General features: G+C 39.8%; 2 protein-coding genes across 2 annotated transcripts in view; one reads left to right on the forward strand and one right to left on the reverse strand.

Annotated features, from left to right (window-relative positions):
- The window catches only part of SLC9A2 (solute carrier family 9, subfamily A (NHE2, cation proton antiporter 2), member 2), an 87,525-nt gene extending 73,643 nt beyond the window's left edge, over nt 1-13,882 (forward strand). Inside the window, exons 9-12 of the mRNA XM_008587064.1 lie at nt 8,172-8,268; nt 9,482-9,613; nt 10,814-10,904; nt 12,299-13,882. Coding sequence (XP_008585286.1) covers nt 8,172-8,268; nt 9,482-9,613; nt 10,814-10,904; nt 12,299-12,669 — 691 coding nt within the window. The 3' untranslated portion in view covers nt 12,670-13,882. The remainder of the gene's footprint in view (nt 1-8,171; nt 8,269-9,481; nt 9,614-10,813; nt 10,905-12,298) is intronic.
- A 6,554-nt stretch (nt 13,883-20,436) lies between these two features.
- MFSD9 (major facilitator superfamily domain containing 9) overlaps nt 20,437-22,890 on the reverse strand; it is a 19,912-nt gene continuing 17,458 nt past the window's right edge. The window contains exon 7 of the mRNA XM_008587066.1: nt 20,437-22,888. Coding sequence (XP_008585288.1) covers nt 22,649-22,888 — 240 coding nt within the window. The 3' untranslated portion in view covers nt 20,437-22,648. The remainder of the gene's footprint in view (nt 22,889-22,890) is intronic.

The raw sequence follows: 22,890 nt of genomic DNA on the forward strand, positions 1-22,890 counted from the left end.
GGAGTGAAAGGGCCCACCCCAGAGTGGGAGGAGAGACTTGCCCCACATCCCCACATAAAACTGACAAAAAGCTAAAAAAAAAAAAAAAAAAATGAAAATCCTATGGAAAAATGGACAAGAGACTTTTTGATGCACTTTACACAATAGGATATCTGAGGGGCTAATAATAATCATATTTGTTCCAAAAAATATACATGAGAATATTCATAGAAGTATTGTTTGTAATATCCAAAAGTTGGAAATAAGCCAAACATTCATCAACAATAAAATGGATACATTGCAGTGTATTTGTGCACTGGAATATTATACAGCAATGAAAATGAATGAACTATAGCTACATGGGTGGATCTTCAACATAATGGTAAGAGAAAGATGCTAAATATAAGAGACTACATATTGTATTATTCCACTTACGTAAAGTTCAAATTCAGGCCCAACTAATCCATATATTATAAGTGAGGGTAGGGCCGACCCCATGGCTCACTCGGGAGAGTGCAGCGCTGGGAGTGCAGCGGCGCTCCCGCTGCAGGTTCTGATCCTATACAGGGATGGCCGGTGCGCTCACTGGCTGAGCGCGGTGCGGGCGACACCAAGCCAAGGGTTGTGATTCCCTTACCGGTCATGAAAAAGGAAAAAAAAAAAAAAAAAAAAAAATAAGCGAGGGTAGCTGCTGTCTTTGGTGAAGAGGGCAGGAAGTAGTGACTGATTGGAGTAGGAGCATGAAGTGGTTTCTGGGGTTCTGGTTATTGTTCCAATTCTTGACTTGAGTAGTGGTTGCATAAGTGTGTTCATTGTGTGTTCATTCACTGAGCTGTGTATGTAAAAAATTCAAACTTTTTTTCTTTGTATTATATTCCAATAAAAAATGATTTAAGTATAAACAGGGAGGAAGTTGTGCACTTGTCAGTAGAGGTATGCAAACGTAGGTTCATAAAAACTTAGTGGGAACATTGCACAAGAAAATCAGATATCAAGCATGTGACCCAGCAGGTAGGCCACGCCGCCGCCATCTGACTCCATCCCCAGCCTGGCAGAGTATGTGCCGATCAGAGAGGTGCCCAGACAGAGGGGCCCAGCATCTGTGGAGACCACGCGCCCTGTCGTGCCAGCATGCGACCCAGCAGGTAGGCCTCGCTGCCACTGCCTGACTCCATCCCCAGCCTGGCCGAGTGCATGCTGACCAGAGAGGCGCATCCCGGGAGAGCCCTATGACCTGAGGCAACCATGCACCCGAGGCACCAGTGGGCAACCGAGCAGACACTGAGGCAGCTGTGCCAAGCTGGCAGCTCCAGCAGGATCCTAGCTAGACAATACTGTCAAACCTAGTGGACCATGAAATCCCCTGTCACAATGACTAAACATCAAAGGAAAGATACCAGAAATACGAAAAATCAAGAAAGTACACCACCAAAGGATAATAACTCTCAAGCTCTAGATTCTGTAGAACAAGAAGCCCTTGAAATGTCTGACAAGGAATTTCGAGTGATAATTCTAAGGAAACTAAATGAGAAACAAGAAAACTTAGCTAGAAAACACGATGGAAAGAGGAAAAGTATACAGGACCTGAAAGAAGAAATGTACAAGGAAATCAATGCCCTGAAAAAGAATGTAGCAGATCTTGCGGAGCTGAAGAATTCATTCAGTGATATAAAAAACACAACAGAGAGTTTAACCAGCAGGCCTGCAGAAGCAGAAGATAGAACTTCTGACCTTGAAGATGGGCTGTTTGAAATAAAACAGGCAGACAAAAAAAAAAAAAGAAAAAAGAATTAAAAACATTGAAAAATCTAACAGCGATATTAGACAACCTTAAGCACTCAAATATCTGAGTCATGGGTATTCCAGGAGGGGAGGAAAAAGGAGATTGCATTGAAAATATATTCAACAAAAATAGTGGCAGAAAACTTCCCAGGTATAGGAAAAGATTCAGATCTTCAGATTCAGAAAGCTCAAAGATCCCCAACTGTATTCAACCCAAAAAGGTCTTCTCCAAAACATGCTATAGTCAGATTGGCAAAACTCAAAGACAAAGAGAGAATCTTAAAAGCTGCAAGACAGAAGTGTCAAATCACCTATAAGGGAGCCCCAATCAGACTAACATCAGACTTTTCATCACGAACGCTAAAAATGAGAAAGGAAAGTGATGGTATATTCAAAATAGTAAAACACAGAGATTGCCAGCCAAGAATACTCTAACCCACAAGGCTATCCTTCTGAAATGAAGGGCAAATAATATATTTCTCAGACAAACAAAAACTGCGGCAGTTCAAAACCACATGACCACCCTTATAAGAAATTCTCAAGAGAATACTGGGTTTGGTACCTGAAACATAAAACTACCACTGCCATAAAAACTCAAGAAAAATCAAAACCCACTAGTAAAATAAAAATGCCAACAATGAGGAGAAAAATAAAAGTTGATCTACAACCCAAGGAACCAACATATACAGAAGATAAACAGTAAAGCAGAAAGAAAGCAACAAAAGACACTTAAGACATCCAAACAAAAATCAATAGAATGCTAGGAGTAAATCAATACTTTTCAATAACTTACGTAAAGTTCACATCCTTGATGTAAAAGGATTAAATTCCTCAATCAAAAGACACAGACTGGCTGACTGGATTAAAAAGGAGGGCCGAGTTTATGCTGCATTCAAGAGACCCACCTCACCTGTAAAGACTCACATAGACTAAGAGTGAAAGGATGGAAAAAGATTTACCATGGAAATAGAAATGAAAAACGAGCTTGGAGTAGCTATTCTTACATCTGATAAAATAGACTTTACACTAAAAACCATAAAAAGAGATAATGAGGGACACTACATATTGATAAAACTATCGATCCATCAAGAAGACATAACAATCGTAAATGTATAGGCACCCAATGTTGGAGCAGCCAGATTTATAAAGCAAACTCTATTAGACTTAAAGAAGAAAATAGACACTAATACCATAATATCAGGAGACCTGAACACTCCACTCTCAATATTGGACAGATCATCTAGGCAAAGAATCAGCAGAGAGATACAAGATCTAAACAATACTCTAGACCAATTGGACTTGGCAGATATCTACAGAACATTCCATCCAACAATCTCAGAATATTCATTCTTCTCATCAGCACATGGACCATTCTCCAGGATAGATCACATGTTAGGTTACAAATCAAGTCTCAAGAAATTCAATAACATTGGAATTATCCTATGTATTTTTTCAGACCACAATGGATTAAAATTAGAAATAAATAACAAACAAAATTCTGGAAACTATACAAATACATGGAAATTAAACAGCATTCTACTTAATGACATATGGGTCCAAGAAGAAATCAAACAGGAAATCAAAAATTTATTGAAACTAATGAAAACAATGATACATCATACCAAAACCTGTGGGATACTGCAAAAGCAGAACTAAGGGGGAAATTTATCACATTAAATGCTTACTTCAGAAGAATGGAAAGATGGCAAGTGAACAACCTAATACTTGCCTTTAAGAACTAGAAGAACAAGAACAATCCAAACCCAAAGTTAGCAGACAGACAGAAATCATTAAGATCAGAACAGAACTTAATGAAATTGAAACTCAACAAACAATACAAAAGATCAATGAATCAAAAAGTTGGTTTTTTGAAAAGATAAATAAAATTGACAAACCATTAGCATGGCTAACTAAAAAAAGAAGAGAGAAGACCCAAACAACAAAATTAGAAATGAAAAAGGTGATATTACCAGTGACACCTCTGAAATACAAGCAATGATTCAAGACTACTATAAACAACTATATGCCAACAAATTTGAAAATCTGGAGGAAATGGATAAATTTCTGGACACACATAAATTACCAAAACTTAGCCAAGACAATGTAGAAAATCTGAACAGACCAATAACAATAAAAGAGATTGAAGCTGTTATCAGAAGGCTCCCAACAAAGAAAAGCCCAGGTCCAGATGTATTCACACCAGAATTCTACCAAACATTGAAAGAGGAATTGACAACAATTCTCAACAAACAATTCCAAAAGATTGAAACAGAGGCAATTCTCCCAAACTCATTCTATGAAGCAAACAGCACCCTGATACCAAAACCAGCTAAAAATATAACTAAAAAAGAAAACTACAGGCCAATATCCTTGATGAATATAGACTCAAAAATCCTCAATAAAATACTAGCTAACAGAATAGAGCAACACATATGCAAAATTATACCCCATGATCAAGTGGGATTCATCCCAGTGATGCAAGGTTGGTTCAACATATGCAAATCAATAAATGATACACTTCATCAACAAAATCAAACACAAGGACCACATGATCATCTCTATCAATGCTGATAAAGCATTTGATAAAATTCAACACTCATTCATGATAAAGACTGTCTATAAATTAGCTATAGATGGAAACTACCTGAACATAATTAAAGCCATATATGTAAACCCACTGCGAGTATCATCTTGAATGGGGAAAACCTGAATGCTTTTCCTTTTAGAACAGGAATTCGACAAGGATGCACAGTCTCACCACTCCTGTTCAACATAGTGTTGGAAGTGCTAGACAGAGCAATCAGAGAAGATAAGGAAATAAAGGGCATCCAGATTGGAAAAAATGAATTCAAGCTCTCCCTGTTTGCACATATCTTGATCCTATATATCGAACAGCCTAAAGCCTCTACACAAAAACTCTTGGAGTTGATATATTTCAGCAGAGTTGAAGGATACAAAATCAACACACAAAAATCAGTAGCACTTCTATTCTCCAATAGTGAACATGCAGAAAGAGAAATCAAGAAAGCTTGCCCATTTACAATAGCCACTAAAAAATAATATACTTAGGAACAGAGTTAACCAAGGATGTAAAAAATTTCTACAATGAGAACTACAAACAACTGCTGAGAGAAATTAAAGAGGACACAAGAAGATGGAAATATATCCCATGCTCTTGGATTGGAAGAATCAACATTGTGAAAATGTCCATACTACCCAAAGTGTTACACAAATTCAATGCAATCCCCATCAAAATTCCAAAGACATTTTTCTCAGAAATGGAGAAAACTATCCAGACATTTATATGGAATAACAAAAGACCATGCATAGCCAAAGAAATTCTGAGAAAAAAAAAATAAAGCTGGAGGCATAACACTACCTGACTGAACTATACTACAAAGCTATAATAACCAAAACAGCATGGTACTGGCATAAAAACAGACGTACTGATCAATGGAATAGAATAGTGAATCCAGAAATTAACCCACACACCTACAGCTATCTTATTTTTGACAAAGGCACCAAGCCTATACACTGGGGAAGAGACTGCCTCTTCAGCAAATGGTGCTGGGATAACTGGATATCTATTTGCAGGAGAATGAAACTAGACCCATACCTCTCACCATATACTAAAATAAACTCACATTGATTTAAGAATTAAATATACACCCTGAAACAATAAAACTTTTTAAAGAAAATATAGGAGAAACACTTCAGAAAGCAGGACTGGGCACAGACCTCATGAATATGACCCCCAAAGCATGGGCAACCAAAGGAAAAATAAACAAATTTGATTATATCAAACTAAAAAGCTTCTGACCCGCAAAAGAAACAATTAGCAGAGTTAAAAGACAACCAACAGAATGGGAGAAAATATTTGCATAATATACATCTGACAAAGGATTAATTCAGAATATACAAGGAAATGAAACAACTTTACAAGAAAAAAACAAGTAACCCAATTAAAAAATGGGCAAAAAGCTAAATAGGCATTTTTCAAAGCAAGATATATGAATGGCCAACAGACACATGAAAAAATGCTCTACATTACTCAGCATTTGGGAAATGCAAATCAAAACCACACTGAGATATACCATCTCACCCCAGTTAGGATGGCTAATATCCAAAAGACTCTGAACGATAAATGCTGGTGAGGTTGCGGAGAAAAATCAACTGTCATACATTTTTGGTGTGACTGAAAAATGGTGCAGCCTTTATGGAAAATGGTATGGAGGTCCCTCAGACAATTGCAGATAGATCTACCATATGACCCAGCTATCCCACTGCTGGGAATATACCCAGAGGAATGGAAATCATCAAGTCGAAGGTATACCTGTTCCCCAATGCTCATTGCAGCACTCTTTACAATAGCTAAGAGTTGGAACCAGCCCAAATGTCCATCATCAGATGAGTGGATATGGGAAATGTGGTATATCTACACAATGGAATACGACTCAGCTATAAAAAGAATGAAATACTGCCATTTGCAACAACATGGATGGACCTTGAGAGAATTATGTTAAGTGAAACGAGTCAGGCACAGAAAGATAAATACCACATGTTCTCACTTATTTGTGGGAGCTAAAAATAAATAAATAAATACACAAATAACCTGGTGGGGAGGGAAGAAGACACAGCAATTAGAATTCCTTGAAGTTCATACGACAAGTGAACAGAAAGGAGGTTGTTCAGAGGAAGGTGGGAGAGGGCGGAGGGAGAGAGGTTTCGGTAATGGGCCACAATAATCAACCACACCGTATATTGACAAAATAAAATAAAATTAAAAAAAAGAAAATCATATATCAAAAAGATTGTTTCTTAATTACCTTTTATGTTGTAAAAATCCGTGAGTTAACTTTGCTGATCAAAAAACCTGACTAGAGTCCTGAACGGCTGTCTAAACTAGCAGTACCTCTACCTAGGAAGATACTTCTTTAAAAATTAATCTGAGCAATTGAGTTTGAGGCAAAATTGAATCATCAAGAACTACAGAAGTCTGTCCTGCTGAGGCCTTAAACCTCCATGTTTATTTTTTTGTATGTATTCATTACCCATTGTGCACCATTTTTTGTACCCCAGTAATTACTATTATGGTTGGTATACAGTAACGGCATGTTTGCATTTTAAAAAAATATAAGAGAACTGTGCTCTTTAATTTGTGTGTCTTTGGATCATTTACTGCAAGACCTGCATTTATGTACGTTAGCTTTCCCAGCTTTAATTTGTTTTCTTAACTTATATATCTACTTGTATTTTTCAATGTACTATATATTTGTGTAGACTCCCTTAAAGCTTTGGTGGAAAAAGCTGGAGTAAAAAATATATAAATACAGTTGATTCTTTTTATTTGCAGTTGTTATGTTCTGGAAAGTATCCTAGGACACAAATTTTTGAATACTGCATCATTGCTTCTAGGTGAAATACAGGGTTAGGTTCCTGCAAGGCTCTGGTTATAGTATTTTTGTCAACTAATTAATACATAACTGTGTTTTATGTGTGTTTCTATTTAAAGACACCTTATTTAATATATATTGTTGATTCATCCACATTGAACTCACAGCCATCAGCTCTATAACTCATGCCTGAATGAAGGTTCTCTAACACATATTTTCTCGTAAGGCATATTGCAGCCTTCTTGTGGTTAGGGTCACACTTCAACACTATGGTTGGTGCCATTACAGACAGCGAAATCGCCAACAGAAAGCATAAAAATATGAAAACATGTCACTAAACAGACTGTGAAAAGGACATTATTTGCAGTATGTGAGCTCAAACAAGGCAGAACATCTCGTCGCTCAGCACCATTGGGAAGGTGTGTTGAGAAACTCAGACTTCTCACTCCTCTGAGCGTGATTGTGAATGACTGCAAAAGCACCGCAAGCACTGATACCGGGCTTACAAATAAACTTTAGCAAGTAGGTGAATTCACAAAGATGACATCTGCAAATAATGAGAATTAACTATATATATATAAAATAAATGGTGTGTTTGCACATATTCATATCTAGGAATTTTTAAGACCATGCCTTAGTAGTAAAATATAGCTGATTAAGTTTCTCTCAGAAAAAAACCAATTCTATTTTATTTATGAAGTTGATATGGAGTGTTAGAAATAACAAAGTTATAGCATTACTCATATAAGCCAGCATAGTTTTTTCTTCCTTAAAAAAAAAAAAAATGCATGGACAGACTGTGTGAAAACTTGTGCATGATTATTAAACTTAGCGTGAATGATTTTGATGTTAAGTTTTATAATTTTGAATTATTTTAAAATATTAAATAATTCCCAAGTACTATTTATTGAACAAAGATTCTCCTTCTTATATAATGGTGTTATACCTCTAAGGAAGAAAATTCATAATTCTAATATCTGTGGAATGGTAAAATTTTGTTTTTCTAAACTTTCACAGTGAGTGTCGTGAAGAAAAAATAAGGAAGCTTACACCTGGTGAAATGGATGAAATTCGAGAAATATTATCACGGAATCTCTATCAAATACGTCAGCGAGTGAGAATAATTTATTTAGCAAAATGTTTACTTGCCTTTGGCTGAAATATGCCTTCTGTTTTTGTGCTGTAATTGGATGCCCCATCATACTCCAGCCTCAGTGGGTCCCACTTTGGGCATCGTCTCCTTTTCTCTCAGCCCCCTCTTCCCAGCATCCTGTCTTGTCAGGGTCTCACTGTTGTCACGGCTAAAGCCTCGGAGTCCTCGGAGTCCCCTGGGAGTTCTGCTACTATAGGCTTGGAGATAAAGAAATATATGTTAACTGTTTAGAAATGAATTGATTGCCATTTTTTTCTAAAAGGAAATAGCTTTAAGCTTAAAATTTAAAAATACATCTAATTCTCCTTGCTTTTCATAAAGTGCTGTAGTTTCTTCCTTTAATGTATCCTCTGAGTCACTTCCTTCACTGCATTTCCATTGTTAACCCCTAGCACTTGGAACTTATACTGTGCTACATGATTTTAGCAGTTCCTCTTATGATTTCATATTATTTTGCTACCCTCAGATGCCCAACTAGATGGTAAACTCCTCAAGGCATGAATGGAGTCTTGTTCTAAGTTACCTTTGCATCTTTTTACAGGGCCTAATACAGTTCTGGACACAGGGATGTTCCCAAGAAGAACATGTCAATTCTATCAGAAAATGAACCTAATTACTAATTACGATTTATTTTAGGAAGCACACTTCTATATAGCTTATAAAACCATGGCTGGATGCCACGTACAGCCCTAGTTTAGAAATTTTACTCCTTCAAATATTCGGACGTTATTTTTGCTGCTGGTGGCAGCAGCTTTCTCAATGTGACAACAGAGGGCATGGCACCACCAAGTGGCTCAAAGTGGCTTTTTATATAGACCGGTGATTCCTATTCATTAGAGAGTATGTGAGATGACTTGTGTTTGGTTTTTCCCAGCTGCTCACAATGGCCAAATACACACAAGGTACAAAAAGGCACTTGATGAATTCAGTATTTTTCTCACTTGTAAAGGTCATGCTTTTCAATGAAAAAATACTTATTCATCTACTTTTATTAAAGAATGAATGCTTTCAAATTTTGAAACTTTTTTACTTTTACTTTTTAAAGTTTTTGCTCTGCATGGAAGTCGTAAGTGCCCAGCTGAGGTGCAAGTCAAAAAAACGTGGTAAAGTTTTGGAATTTCTGGGGAAATGATCGTTTTTTTGGTAAAATGTCACTTATGTGTTTGCGTTTCAGACTTTGTCGTACAACAGACACAATCTGACAGCCGACACCAGTGAGAGACAAGCCAAGGAGATTCTGATCCGCCGACGGCACAGCTTGCGAGAGAGCGTTAGGAAAGACAGCAGCTTGAATCGAGAGCACAGGGTAACTGGAGCTTGTGCCTTGGGGACGCAGAAGGCTTCCCAGGCGGGCCATGACTGCCTGTTGGTCAGCTGGTAGCACCTCAGCTCTACTGCTCCAGTGGCTGCTGAGGGTTGATTCATAGGAATTCTGGGGTGCAGTGGATGATAATGTCTTTTCAAGTGATTGTTGAATATCTGTTATGTTCCAGGCACTGTTCCGGGCACTTGGAATACATTGGTAAACAAAATTGACAAAGGGTTCTATGCTTGTAGGGTCCATATTCTCTTGGGGGAGAAAGCTACCAGCAATAGACAGAATAAGTAAGGTATGTGTTATGTTAGAAGGCACAAAGTGCTGTGGAAAAAATAAAAACAGAGCTGAAGAAGGAGATTGGGAGCAGAGGGAAGATGCAGTCAAGTTATAGTGTTGAACAGAACGGCTGGGCCGGGCTTCATGTGGAAGGTGCTATTTGAGCTTTCCAGGAAGAGGCTGCAGCCAGTGCAAACGTCCGAAGGTGGGCAGGCTGCGTGTTCTCTGAAGAGGTGTCAGGTGGCAGAGCGGCACTGCTGATAGATAAGGAAGGCCATCTAAAAGGGATGTTGTGACGCTGATTTAACATTGCAGGGATTGCATCTTATTTTTGATAATATTCTGTATTGTGTCATCAGAGATCAAAATGGTTATGTGTGAACAAGGAGGTTATCTGTTTTTATGTGCAAAGTGTAGCAGTGTCAATTAAAAGTTAATTAAACTAGAGACTGTAGCATTCCAAATGTCAGTGAATTAGCTATAGTAATACTTTTTGTTGTTCTATCATTTTCAAGATTTATTAAATTAAATAAAACTTAAATGAGCAACTTTTTAACTTTTTTTTTACAGATTTCTTTTCCATATGAATAGGTTTTAAGACTTCCTAGTAATACTTTTATAAAAGGGTATTTCAGTAGCTTTTCTTTAAGAACACCCAGTGGTTTTCACAATCTTGTTTCTAATGGTCCCATTTATTTACATTTTCCTCAGTATAGATCTCCATTATGTTTTGAAAGGGATTTAGTTATTTCAAGTACAATAGTTCCAGCCCCTCATAAGAAAATTTTGGAATCAAGAACTAAAATTCTAATTTTTAACACCAAGTTTTGCCATAAAATTTTCAGCTTCTAATACTGTATACAGTAAATGCCATTTATGTAGTCTAAATAATGCTTTTTATTTCTTTTACAGGGTTCTACATCAAACTCCCGATATTTATCCTTACCTAAAAATACAAAGCTTCCAGAAAAGCTACAAAAGAAAAAGAATATTTCTAATGCAGGTAATGAATAGACTTGAAGCAGAAAAACTTTAAATTTCATTCTTAGAGAATGAAAGAGAATTTTAGAGAATTTTACTAATGCTTATAAAATAGAGAATTTTTTCTATTGTCATTAAGGACGAGATCAATAGTTTGCAAATCTAAAATAATAACAGGATGACCTTTTATTAGCATTACAAACTTTTTGAGTGGCATTCTGTGCAGATTATAGATTATCCAATCAGTTATTTTCTGTAATGATTCTATATGATAAAGCAAAAAAAATATTGTCACCATGGGGGTTACTGAGCAGGCAAACAAAGTTGTAAGTCTGCAAATATGTAAGTATTTGAATTTTTATAATAATTCTAATATATTTTCATAAAGGCAATCTTCTATTTTATTTCTAGCTGTAATTATCAAAGCTTTGTCATAAGATCTAACATCTCTTTGTTTGGTGCTAATCTTTACATAGATGTCCAAGCTTTTTCTATGAACCTCAGAAGAACTGTTAGGATTTCATGTTATTAAAATTCGGGATGTAACAATGATTACCCCTTCACTTTTTCTTTTTTTTTTTTTTTTTGCTTGTTTAGTTAACCCAGAGGAGGACAGTCTAGTGATGGCTGGTGGTAATGGAGGGCGAGGAGAGAGATGGGGATGGAGGACAGGGAAGAGAGGCAGCAGTGAACGTTCAGGACAGTGGTCCGAGTTTCCCCCTGTGTCCAGCAAACCTGTTGTCACTTCCCAAGAGTCTCCACTCCTGGGCAAGCGTCCCCTCCACTGTCTTACCCACACAACTCCGGCACCTGAATCAGGTTCTTACCAGGCCTCCTTTTGTCTGAAAAGCGCACACTGGTGTATGGGTCCTTTTTTGAAAATATAAAGGAAATCAGCAAAGCTATTTATGAGATTCCAATCAAGGCATGAATCCTCATCACAGCGGGTAATCAATCATCTCCCTGCTTACTGTGTGCCCGACGCTGAGCTGGGCGCTGCTGGGATCATTCCTGTACTGGGCAGGTGAGATCACGGTGGCTACTGCCAGCAGGTCTCGGGTGGAATTCCAGCCCCACCACTTACTAATATCTCTGGAACCTAGTTACCCCATCCATAGAATGGGTGATTGTCAGGATTAAATGGGCTAATGGACTTAACAGTGCTTGGGACAGTGTCTGCCACACAGTAAGCTCTTCAAAATTCGCATGAATGGACACTTGTGGACAGGAACGATTGATTTCAGATTACACAAGAGGCTCAGTGACGTCCCGTGGAGGAAGCGTGAGCCTCTCACCTCCCTTCCCCCAGAGGCCCAGGGTGTAGCGGTTGCATGTTGCAGTAATGTGCTGAAGTCGCTTGTAAGGCCTTCGCTTCAAAGTTCTTGCCCACAGTGTCCTTCTCTTGCTCTGCGGCAGATGGTAATAGCAGTGACTCAGACGCAGATGCCGGGACCACCGTACTCAATTTGCAGCCCCGATCCAGGCGCTTCTTGCCTGAACAGTTCTCCAGGAAAGCCCCCCAGGCCTATAAAATGGAGTGGAAGAACGAGGTAGATGTTGATTCCGACCGGGGGCAGCCCAGCACCCCCCCAGCACCTCGCAGCAAAGAGGGGGGCACCCAGACGCCAGGCGTACTACGACAGCCCCTTCTGTCCAAAGGCCAGTTTGGCCCAGGGAGGGAAGACAGTTTGACTGAAGGCGACCGACCCAAGCCGCCACCGAGGCTGGTCCGGAGGGCATCAGAACCTGGAAACAGGAAAGCCCGATCGGGGACTGAGAAGCCTTGATGGAAACGGCCAAAACAGAGCTGGGTGGCTGACGTGGCACAGCCGTGGTGGTCACCCCGAAACCTGACACAGCCCTGGAATTTGCTGAAAATTCTCTGTGTATCTGAATACTTTCTTTGGGTGATACAGTCCTGCCACTGATTCATGGGACGAATTTTTATCCCAAGAAGAAGAAAATCAAAGAAAAAAGTCCCACCAAATGTCTCTTGTGACTTGTTGGTAGCCATTGTATTATTTTCAGGTCTGAAGAAAAAAAAAAAATGTGTGCCTTTATTGAACTTGAATGATAGAACTTGAAATTTTTAACACACCCTTGGTGAAAATTTTAATATATTACATATATGCCTCAAATTTTATTTATGAAAAAAAATGTACATATCTATAATCAGTTTTTAAGAGAATGGCACTAAGTACCGAGCACATCTTTCCAAGGGATAAAGGGGTTCCTGGAGGAGGGGCATAAGCTCAGGGCAGGGGGCCCTTCCCTGTCCTGAGCTGATGACCAGTTGGTACAGGAAGAGTACAGCCCGAGACAGAGGCAGCTCATGACTCACACTGGGAAAAGAGCGCCAGGTAGGTGCAGTGACCTGCCTCCCCGAAGGCAGATACTGGAGGTCCCAGTACTCCTTTCTATGAAATGAGGGTCAGCTGGTTTTTAATTTGTTTCTCTGTCTACTGTGCATTTGGAGGTGACATATAAGTGCCATCTCCCCTTCTCGTTTAAATGGTGCAAAGAGAAAGTCTGCCTGGACAGTACCGGCTTATGGTGTTTGATAGACGTGGTGGCAGCGTTTGAAGTTCCTGACTTGGTGGGGTTTATATTGTGCAATGCTGGGAGGAGGAGGCAGGTGATTCCTTTCATATCCGTCTATAACCACCTGCTTTAAGTAGAATTTTTATGTAGAACATTCTTTGAACTTTGAGCCTCCAGGTCAGAGGCTCAGGGCAGACAATGATGAGAATTTGTATAAATATATTCCAATATTTAACAAATCAGAGAGATTACAGGTTTTAAATTTTATTAAGGAAGCCCTTTGGAGAATGTGGGAATCCTATTTTCTTTTTTTTGCACTACTCTGTAATTTGTTACCTCTCCCCCTTTAATTATGTAGTAACTTAAATTCTTCATATGAAATTGGATTCTACTCATTGGAATAGTTTTTCAAAGTATAGCAGAAAGAAAATAATCATTAAAAATTATTATTTGAATCTGTCTCCTAAACTGCAGATTTTATTTTTCCCTGAATAATACCTCTTTAAAACTTTACTGGAACAAAACTCTAAATTTCTGGGTTTGGATATTTTTTTTTTTTTGTCTTTTTCTGTGTCCGGCAATGGATCGCAACCCTCAGTGTTGCCCCCGTACCGGACCAGGACCGGCAACGGGATCGCAACCCTCGGTGTTGCCCCCACGCCTCACTCAGCCAGTGAGCGGGAACCGGTCTGTATGTGGGATCCGAACCCTCGGCAGGAGCGCCACCGCACTTCCCAAGCGGCGCACTAGCGCAGTGCGCCACCGGGCCGGCCCATCTGGGTTTGGATATTAAATGAAGCCACTCATGTGGTCTCTTGGTTTCACACCGGAGATACAGCAAAGGATACAAGTGCCCACTGTGTTGTTGGGGAGAAGACATGAATAAATTAGACAAAAAGACACAAATCCCCAGCGGTACCCCCATTAAGGTGGAAAAGTAAATCTTCTACCCTTTTTTCTCCTGTCCTAAGATCTTGCTAGCTTGTTGGCATGAGGCAGAGAGGACTGACACACAAGGTGCAAATTCATAAGAGCACAGCTGCTTTTCTGAATTCTCCAAGCTGTTCGGTGGAAAGCAGTGCAGAATGCAATTTGAAAACTATAAGCTTAGGATCCTGGGCCAAAAATCTCTATTTTAAATCAAGATATTTATATAAAGATATATATATATTTCTTCTGCCAAAAAGAAATTAAAACTAACATAGAATTTTATTATAGGAATATGATTCATCAAGAGATGTGGTGGGTATTTTTGAGAATGCTGAGTAGATATTCAGGATAGTTACGGTTTATCAAATCTGAAAAGGAAGTTGGAAATTGAAAATGACCTTAAAAAATAAATTTCCTGATTTTTCCTGGTTTTCTGTATTACTGGACATTTTTATAAGGAGTTTAACTTTCTGGAACCGAAGGAGAAAATATGAATATTTTAAAATCACTTCTTGTTAAGCAGGTAAACCAAATTCAGTTTTCAGTAATTAAGAGTCAAAGTATTTGGATGACATTGTGTAAATTTCTGAAAAGGAACATCTAAGTCATCTTATTGGTTTAAATTTTTTCTTTGTTGAATGGCAAAGGCAGTACAAATAAATGACTTTAGATTTTTCTCTGTAGTTTTTCTAACTATTAAATTCTAGTCACTATAGAAGAGAGTGTGGAGGTGAGATCCTTTAACTAAATACCATAACAATCTAAATTGTATACAGAAAGGGCCCCAGCCCTTTGGAAATGACTCCCTTAGTGCGAACAACACTTGATCCAACCAAAGTCTTAACGTGGCTACAGAATTTTGATAGGTCGTCGGTGTTGTGCCAAATTTGATCTGAACTATGTATAAGTGAAAAGTCAGGGCTTACTGCTTTATATGTAATTCTAAGGGCTGAGTACTGGAAACAGTTAAACCAGTTAGCAAACAACTAGAAATTGGCCCCAAAGTGTGATACTTTTAAAAGCATGTGTTTTGTGTATATGCCCCCAAAATATCTGGGAGAAATTTCTTTCAGCTTTTGCTAAGCTGTTTTAACTGGAGAGTAGAGGTGTTTGTTTATATAAGAGCACAGAGCAGCAGAGTTGTTACAGGTCTCAGCACGTTTTACTTTTGATGCACTGCCCAGACCACATTTATGTTAAAACTGGCATTTCATAATCAATTATGAGAACGTTAATATTTTTGTTAGCTCAGAGTGCACGCTGGACTTATTCTTTAAAGAGGGACTGAAGAGATCCCCTTGACCAGATGAAGTAGCCGTGGGCCTTTCCTGGTGAGGCCTGAACACCGCATGTGGCTTCCCTTGTCACCCTGAACTAGAACGTGCCAGACTCAGGGCAGATGGTGATATGCGCTTTTTTTCGGTTTTCTTCCCTTTTGGGGCAAAGTGAGTGGCTTGCCGCTACTTTGTGTCCCATTTTTTAACCAGGCACTTTCTTCGACCCTGTTCTAAGGAAAGCCAGTGCCCTATTGGGTAAAGGCCACATGACACAAGCCACAGTCTCTGTCCCTGACAGAAGATGCTTTCCTTCAGAATTTCTCCAATTTCACCCACTCCACACACAATGGTCGACATCCTCACACTGGGGTCAGCCACTGCCGGGATGTGCAGGTGAAGCACCCAGATGTAATTTACAAACAACTTTGTTAATGTTGTGCTGGTACATCGTTTTTTGATCCCTTTTGTTCGGTTTCCTAATTTTCTGCAATTTTTTCTGCAATTTTTCAAACAAAATTCTATTTTACTACCCTAAGAATAGTCAGTAAATTGTGGGTCAGGTGTCTCACCTGTATGGTCAGGGAAGGAGTTTTTCTAGGTATAGAGTTAACCTTTCTACACTAAATGGATTATCACATTTTCAATCTACGCAGCATATGGACCATTTTGAATGGTTCAGAACCTACTTCCAGACCTTTCAGTACATCACAGAGGTTTATTTTACGGGCATCTGTTTCCTCATACTGTAGGGTGTAGAAATGTCATTCCATGAGGTGTACAGTAGACAGAAGGCCAGACACAGCAGCAGTGATTTTATTTTCGCTTCTGTAAGAAAATGCCTTGAATGAAATATTCAAACACTTTTCTCCTTTTGTTATTTCATTGGCTCCTGTTGAGTTGCTAAGTATGACTGGTAACTAAATTTTTAATTTAAATGAGGCTCTTTGCATTCAATTATGGTAACTCTGTTTGCCAAACAAAAACTTCGTATAAGTACACAAAAGACATTTTTCCTTGTTTCTGCAAAAACTCTTACAAAAGTTCAAATATTAAATTATGGTAAACATTAATCACTTATGGAGAAAATGATACATCACATGAAACCAGAACAGCCCCAGAAATTCCAATTTTTATATTTATACCAAACCACTCTCATTTGTGCTAAATGGGGTCATGATAGCTAGAATTCCTGAAAGGTAAGAATTTGAGAGTACTGAAAATTTCAATTCCATTAGTGTCAAATACATATCTCTCAAACTGGGCTAACTCTATGAATTAGTCCGTTTCTGTTGCTTATAACAAAGTACCTGAAACTGGGCGATTTATAAAGACATATAATTTATTTCTCACAGTTTTGGTGGCTGGGAAGACCAAAGTGCAGGAAACACATCTGGTGAGGGCCTTTTCCTGGTGGTGACCGCATAGAGATGCACAATATCTCATGATGAGAATGGCTGAGCCAGAGAGTCCTCCTCCTCACTTGCTCTCTTTTTAAATTCATCAGACCCATGCCCATTTATCCATGAATAGATCAATCCACTTAGGGCCACAGCCCTCCCAATCTGATCACCTCTTCGAGGCCGCACCTTTCAAAGACCAGAATAGGATTTTCCACCCTCTTAACACTGTCGTGGTGGGGGTTGTTTCTAATACATGAAACTTTGGGGGACACATTCATCCCATAGTGCTCTATTACTGTATAACAGAACCTAATTAGAGAAATCAGCATTTTAATTGGTTCATTACTTTCTATATGTAAAATAGGCCCTTATTAAGTGTTCAAAGATAATGCATGCTCAAATACTAAATACTGCCCTCCCAAACTAACTTAAACAAAAAAAGTTTATGCCAATCATTGTCTTACCAAATGATTTTTAAATATTATGCAGAGCTACGTAAACCCACTAAATCTTAGGTTTTCACTAATACATAGTTTTTGGCACCTGATTAATGTTTACTATATTTGCTACCATAGTTGCCTTTTACTACTGGGCATCTAGTTTAAGTGCTTCCCTTTAGCTAGAATGTTATTTTGAATGGCAAGTACAACTTGGTTTACTTCCAGTGTGTCATTCATTCCCAAGATGGCACAGTGAAGGTACTGTGAAGGTGACCCAAAGAAAATGCTCACCCTTGTCAGTGATGTCACAGACTGGCACTGCCAGAGGCTGTGCTTCAGCCACAGAGAACAGAACGTCTAAGGCAAACTGTAACCAGCCCTGTAGCTACAGACCCATAAAGGCCGGGCCCTGGGATCGGCAGCAGAGTGCATTTACTGAATTAGGTTTGTCTCGGAGATGTCACATGGTTTCAGTTTCATTGAGTAAACTCAGGATAGGTGTAGATAGGTAAGCTGTCACACCAAAACACAGTCCTGTCTAGATAAGTGCCTGAGCCTCAACTCTTCAAAGTGGAATAGAGATTCTTGGATAAGCCTGAAGAAAGGTTATCTCCTATCCACGTTGCTAATTGCTACCTGCCATTAATAGGCATTTTAACTTTTATCCCCCACAGTGGATGCTTTGAAAAAAGGATTTTTATTTATCAAAATCAAGACTAATTAAAATACAATTTTTTGTTCAAACAAAATCCTTATAGTTCACTTTAATGCCGTGTAAGTTAGTAGTAATTAACACTCCATCCTTAACGTTCATAATTATCTTCTCTCAAGGAACAACACAAGCTATAAGTATCTTTTAAAAATAAGAATTAGCACAACTTCTTACAGTGTATTGAATCAAGAAAACAGGAATTTTATTTTTATTATTTTCAGAGAGAGCTATCTATAAAATATCTGGTGAGTTGTATGACCTGTTTGGGAAAAATGAGAGATCTAAAGTAAATGTTTTAAAATACATTAATAGTTGTGCTTGTGCTTAATTAGAAATAAATTCTACTTTTGAGGAGATTTTATTGTAAGACTACTTACTGGCCATGAGTACAGAATAAACTTTAGATTATGTATATGCAGTCATGTACCACTTAGTGACATTTTGGCCAATGACGAACCGCGTGTAAGACAGTGGTCCCGTAAGATTATACTGGGTATACCATGGAGCCCAGGTGTGTAGTAGGTTTATCATCTAGGTTTGTGATGTGCACTCTATGATCACACAAAATCACCTCCCAAAGCCTTTCTCAGAACATATTCCCATCGTTAAGGGACATGTGACTGAATTTGGTATTAAATAATGGTTTTAAAAGCCAGAAGTTTTACTATTACGGTATGTTTTAGCACACTGGAAATTAAATTTTTCAAGCATTTCTGGACCCTGAATAGAAATATACATCAGGATACAACAATGACTTCTAAAAATACTATTAGAATAAACAATACTACTTCATTACAATTTTAAAGGGATTTCATTATTAAAGAAATAATCATGTAATGAGCAAGTTATTCAGAAAAAAAAATTCGGACTGAAAAAAAGATTTTTCAATCCATCACTCGGTTCCAAGAACAGCTGCCTTATACATCATCCTGGCTAGATCTGCATCCCCTTATTTCAGAGACTTTTTAAAGGCTATTGTGAAGTTTGGGAGAAATGGGGTGTGAAGACTCACACTGACAGCTTTTACCATGCTTTCCAAATAAACAGGTGTTCTCTGAATACAGTTGCCGACATACATGAAAATTCCCCACTGTTCTTACTCTCATTCCTGATAGATTTCTCAATATCTTACAGAAGTGTCCTTAGGAAAAGATGCCAAGCAACTCTTTGAAACATCTCCTCAGTGTTGCAGAAACGGCTCCCTCCCATGAATGCCCACACACATTCTCTGCCAGTTAACAAGGGATGGTGCAGAATGAGCTGGAAGCTCATCACTAGCTTTTCTAACCTCGCCCCGAGTTCTGTCAGACTAGACGTCTGGGGTCACCCACAGCCCCTCCCAGAGTCACCCCAAGGGCCACAACCTGTGTCACAGGGCCTTTCGGAGTCTGGCCTACCTTCCTCTCCCAGCTGATTACCCCATCCCCATGCCCACCTCTTTGTCCCTGTTCATCTGGATAAGTTGCCCCAAAGTTCAGACTGCCCCTCTCTCGGCTTCCAATTAATCCTCCTGCTACAGCCCGAGGGACCTTTCTAAAACCTGAATGTCCTCAAGCACTGTCCAGCATGCATCTCCAGTGGTTCACCCTCACCTGTCAATAAAACCTCAACCCCAGCTCAGGGAGGATGAGCCCTTCATGACCTAGCCCAGCAAGTCCCAACTCCGGGTGTGCACAGGAACTCCTGCAGCGGGGGCTGCAGAGTCTGGTTACTGTGGTCTTGGGTGTGCAGCAGGGCACAGAATCAGGGATTCCAGCCCCTTCCGTGGTCTCCAGGCATAACTCTCCCAGACTTGACTGGTCAGAAGGCCAACTCCTGGGTCTGCAGCCTGGCACGTTACTCCTGTGCCAGGCACACTATGCCCCTTTCCGAGCTTTGCTCATGCCCCAGATGGGAGGGCAGAGGTGTGCCTTCTGCTCAAGGAAAAGCCATGTCTCATGGAACCCAAGCCCCAGGACCTGCTCCTTGGCATTTACCAGTTACGGTTGGCAAAATGTTGGGAAGGGGGACATTTCCTTCACAAACACTTCAGGTAAGGTCAATACCACCTCAAGATAAGATTCCATATAATATTAAGTCGAACCATTATTTAGATATTTTTGACTTACAAAAACAGCAATTTCATGTAGCTCAACCTGATAACTTTCAAAAGGAGTACGGAAGTTACTCAAGAGAATGTGAAAAACACAAAGGTTAATTGAGCAGATTTAATTTCCCTGAGACTACAATCTGTAAACGATACAAATACCCTTCATTAGGCCAGTGGTTTTCAAACTTTACTGTGCACACAAATCAGCTAGTAACCTGGTTAAAATGGTCCCCTGTAGGTTTGAGCTGCGGCCTGAGAGTCTGCATGTCTAACAAGCTCCCAGGGGATGCTGATACTGCTCCTCTCTGGACCACACTTCAAATAGCAAGACATCAGACCAGATAACACAAACTGTTAAGAAAATATTTACCTAAAAACAATCCTGCTAACAAAAAAGTAAAATCACTAGGAGAGAGTAACAGAAATATTTCTCTATATACCAAGATCAATCTTTGGATTGCAATATTTCCATGCGTCTGATTAATTATAAAGCCTCATTAAGTTTATAGGCTTCTTTTAACGTCAAAAATAAAGTGCTATGATTTTAAAAATAAAAATGTGGCTATATATGAGAGCTTGTAAGAAACCTGATTATTTCTGAGAGTGAAGAAAAGACAATCTTTGGAGAACTCTTCTGAAACTTTACTTCATTCATAAACCCCTCCGTATTTATTGTCCTTTTGAGTCTAGTCTCCATGACATTTAGCATGCTCGTTAAGGGCAAGGCCATTTTATGTAATATTTTGGTCTCTGCAAAAGCACTTAGTGCTTGTGTAAAAGCTCACAATTCTAACACCTAATAAAAAGTTAATATTTTCTTTTGTAATTAAACAGAAAGAGGACAATCTTCAGACTAAAACATACTTCTAATTAATTTTCATAAATATTTGAGTTTATCCTACACAGAACTTATAAAACTAAGGAAATATTTTTTCTGCTGTACAAACAATAAATATTAAAGTTATAACAAATTAGTTTATTCAAATACCTTTTACAATTATATGTGTGTTGTGTTGAAAACCGGCATATTATCTTAGTGGACTAATTAAGAGGATGAAAAGGAATGTGAATTTAGGCAGCATGCGAGGAAAACAGGGAGTTTGTACTAATAAATGATGCAGCCCCAGTGGTCAGCGAGCCTGGGACATGCCTTCCTGCTAGTCTATGCTAACCCTCCCTGTGGGCTTCTCACTGGCCCTTGGCTGCCGCTTTGGGAATAGCACTTGAAGGAAGACCTAGAAGAAGGCACACCGAAACATTTCCCTGCACATCAACATAGCTTTTCTCTTTTCAGACATGAAATTATGAGATAAAGGGAATGATTTTTAACACAAGACATGGCAGAACCCAGTTCCTCCAATATGGCATGCCACTCTGCATAAAACACTCATCTTAAAAGCATTCCTGCACTTAGGTTTCACCACCGGGTTCTACTGTCAGGATGCAGCCCGAGGGGAATGCAGGCTTCCAGGAAGAGATCAGCACAACCCATGTCCAGGTGGATGGAGTCCGACTGGAAGCTAGCTCAGCTGGCTCAGAAGCAATGAACACGGAGTAGGCCCCAGATATGTTTGTACTGTCAGAGGACAGGTGCTGAGAACCGGGAAAAGGGTAACTAAGACACTGTGATTACAAACAATTTCAAGTCCAAATTTAGCCAGCTATTAATAAAAATAGCCAAGTCTCTGGCTTTTACTTTATTCGAAACCAGCATGTGTCACTATGATCCTTTTTCTACCTCCATGAAGAACTGCCAGTGGTGGTTGCTGAGAACCACAGATTTCTCCTCCTCACCCAGGCCCCCTGCCTCAGTCTCCAACGTGAGGTCAGCACCTGAGTTTTAACCGGTGTTGAGAAAGCTTCAACAGGCTGGTTCCAACAAAGCAACTCTTCAGTCTCTAGGATTTTGATAGCAGAAAAGCTCCGTCGTGACTCATGGAATTTAGCGGGAAGCCCATGCTCCAGACGGTCAGTGTCTGGTTAACATGCCGTATATTTTTCAGCAGGGAAACGCCTGTGGTTTCCACCCTTCTTCTGCATGTCCTCTTCTGTTATTCCACAGCCATCTCCCCATCCTGTAGCTCGTGGCTTTTCGCCCCTTGAACCTTTTAACTTCACTCGCCCAGCGGGGACGAGGAGGCTGTCAGGTAAACGTGGGGGAGCAACCCTTTGGGAAAGCTTCGCTCCCACCTCGGCCTTCCCACGTGCACTTCCCATAACACAGGGGCCACTGAGCCCAGCTGAGGGACCACGGGGCTGCCCGGCACCGCAGCACACCGCCCGTGCATAACCCAAGTTCCACTCACACCACCCACCCTCGTTCTGGCCTCTGTCCCTGACCTCACACCTCTGCTCCTTCATGGCGTCCAAGCGCATCCTACTCACTTTTTAATGTGTCACTCCTGCCGCCGCTAAGGCGAGGTGTGTTTAGTGACATAACGCACACAGCCACTAAGGCCAACGCAGCCCCCAGACTGGGGGGGCCACAAGGGCTCAGCTCCTGGGCGAGTCCCGAGAGGAGCGGGGCGATGACGCGGGCCACCGCCGTCACCGACTGCCCCAGGCCGAGGAGGGCGCCTCCGGCCCGGGCGCCGCCCACGGCCAGCTGCAGGTCGGTGA

This window comes from Galeopterus variegatus, unplaced genomic scaffold (assembly GCF_000696425.1).
Source record: "Galeopterus variegatus unplaced genomic scaffold, G_variegatus-3.0.2 Scaffold4240, whole genome shotgun sequence".
Lineage (NCBI taxonomy): Eukaryota > Metazoa > Chordata > Mammalia > Dermoptera > Cynocephalidae > Galeopterus > Galeopterus variegatus.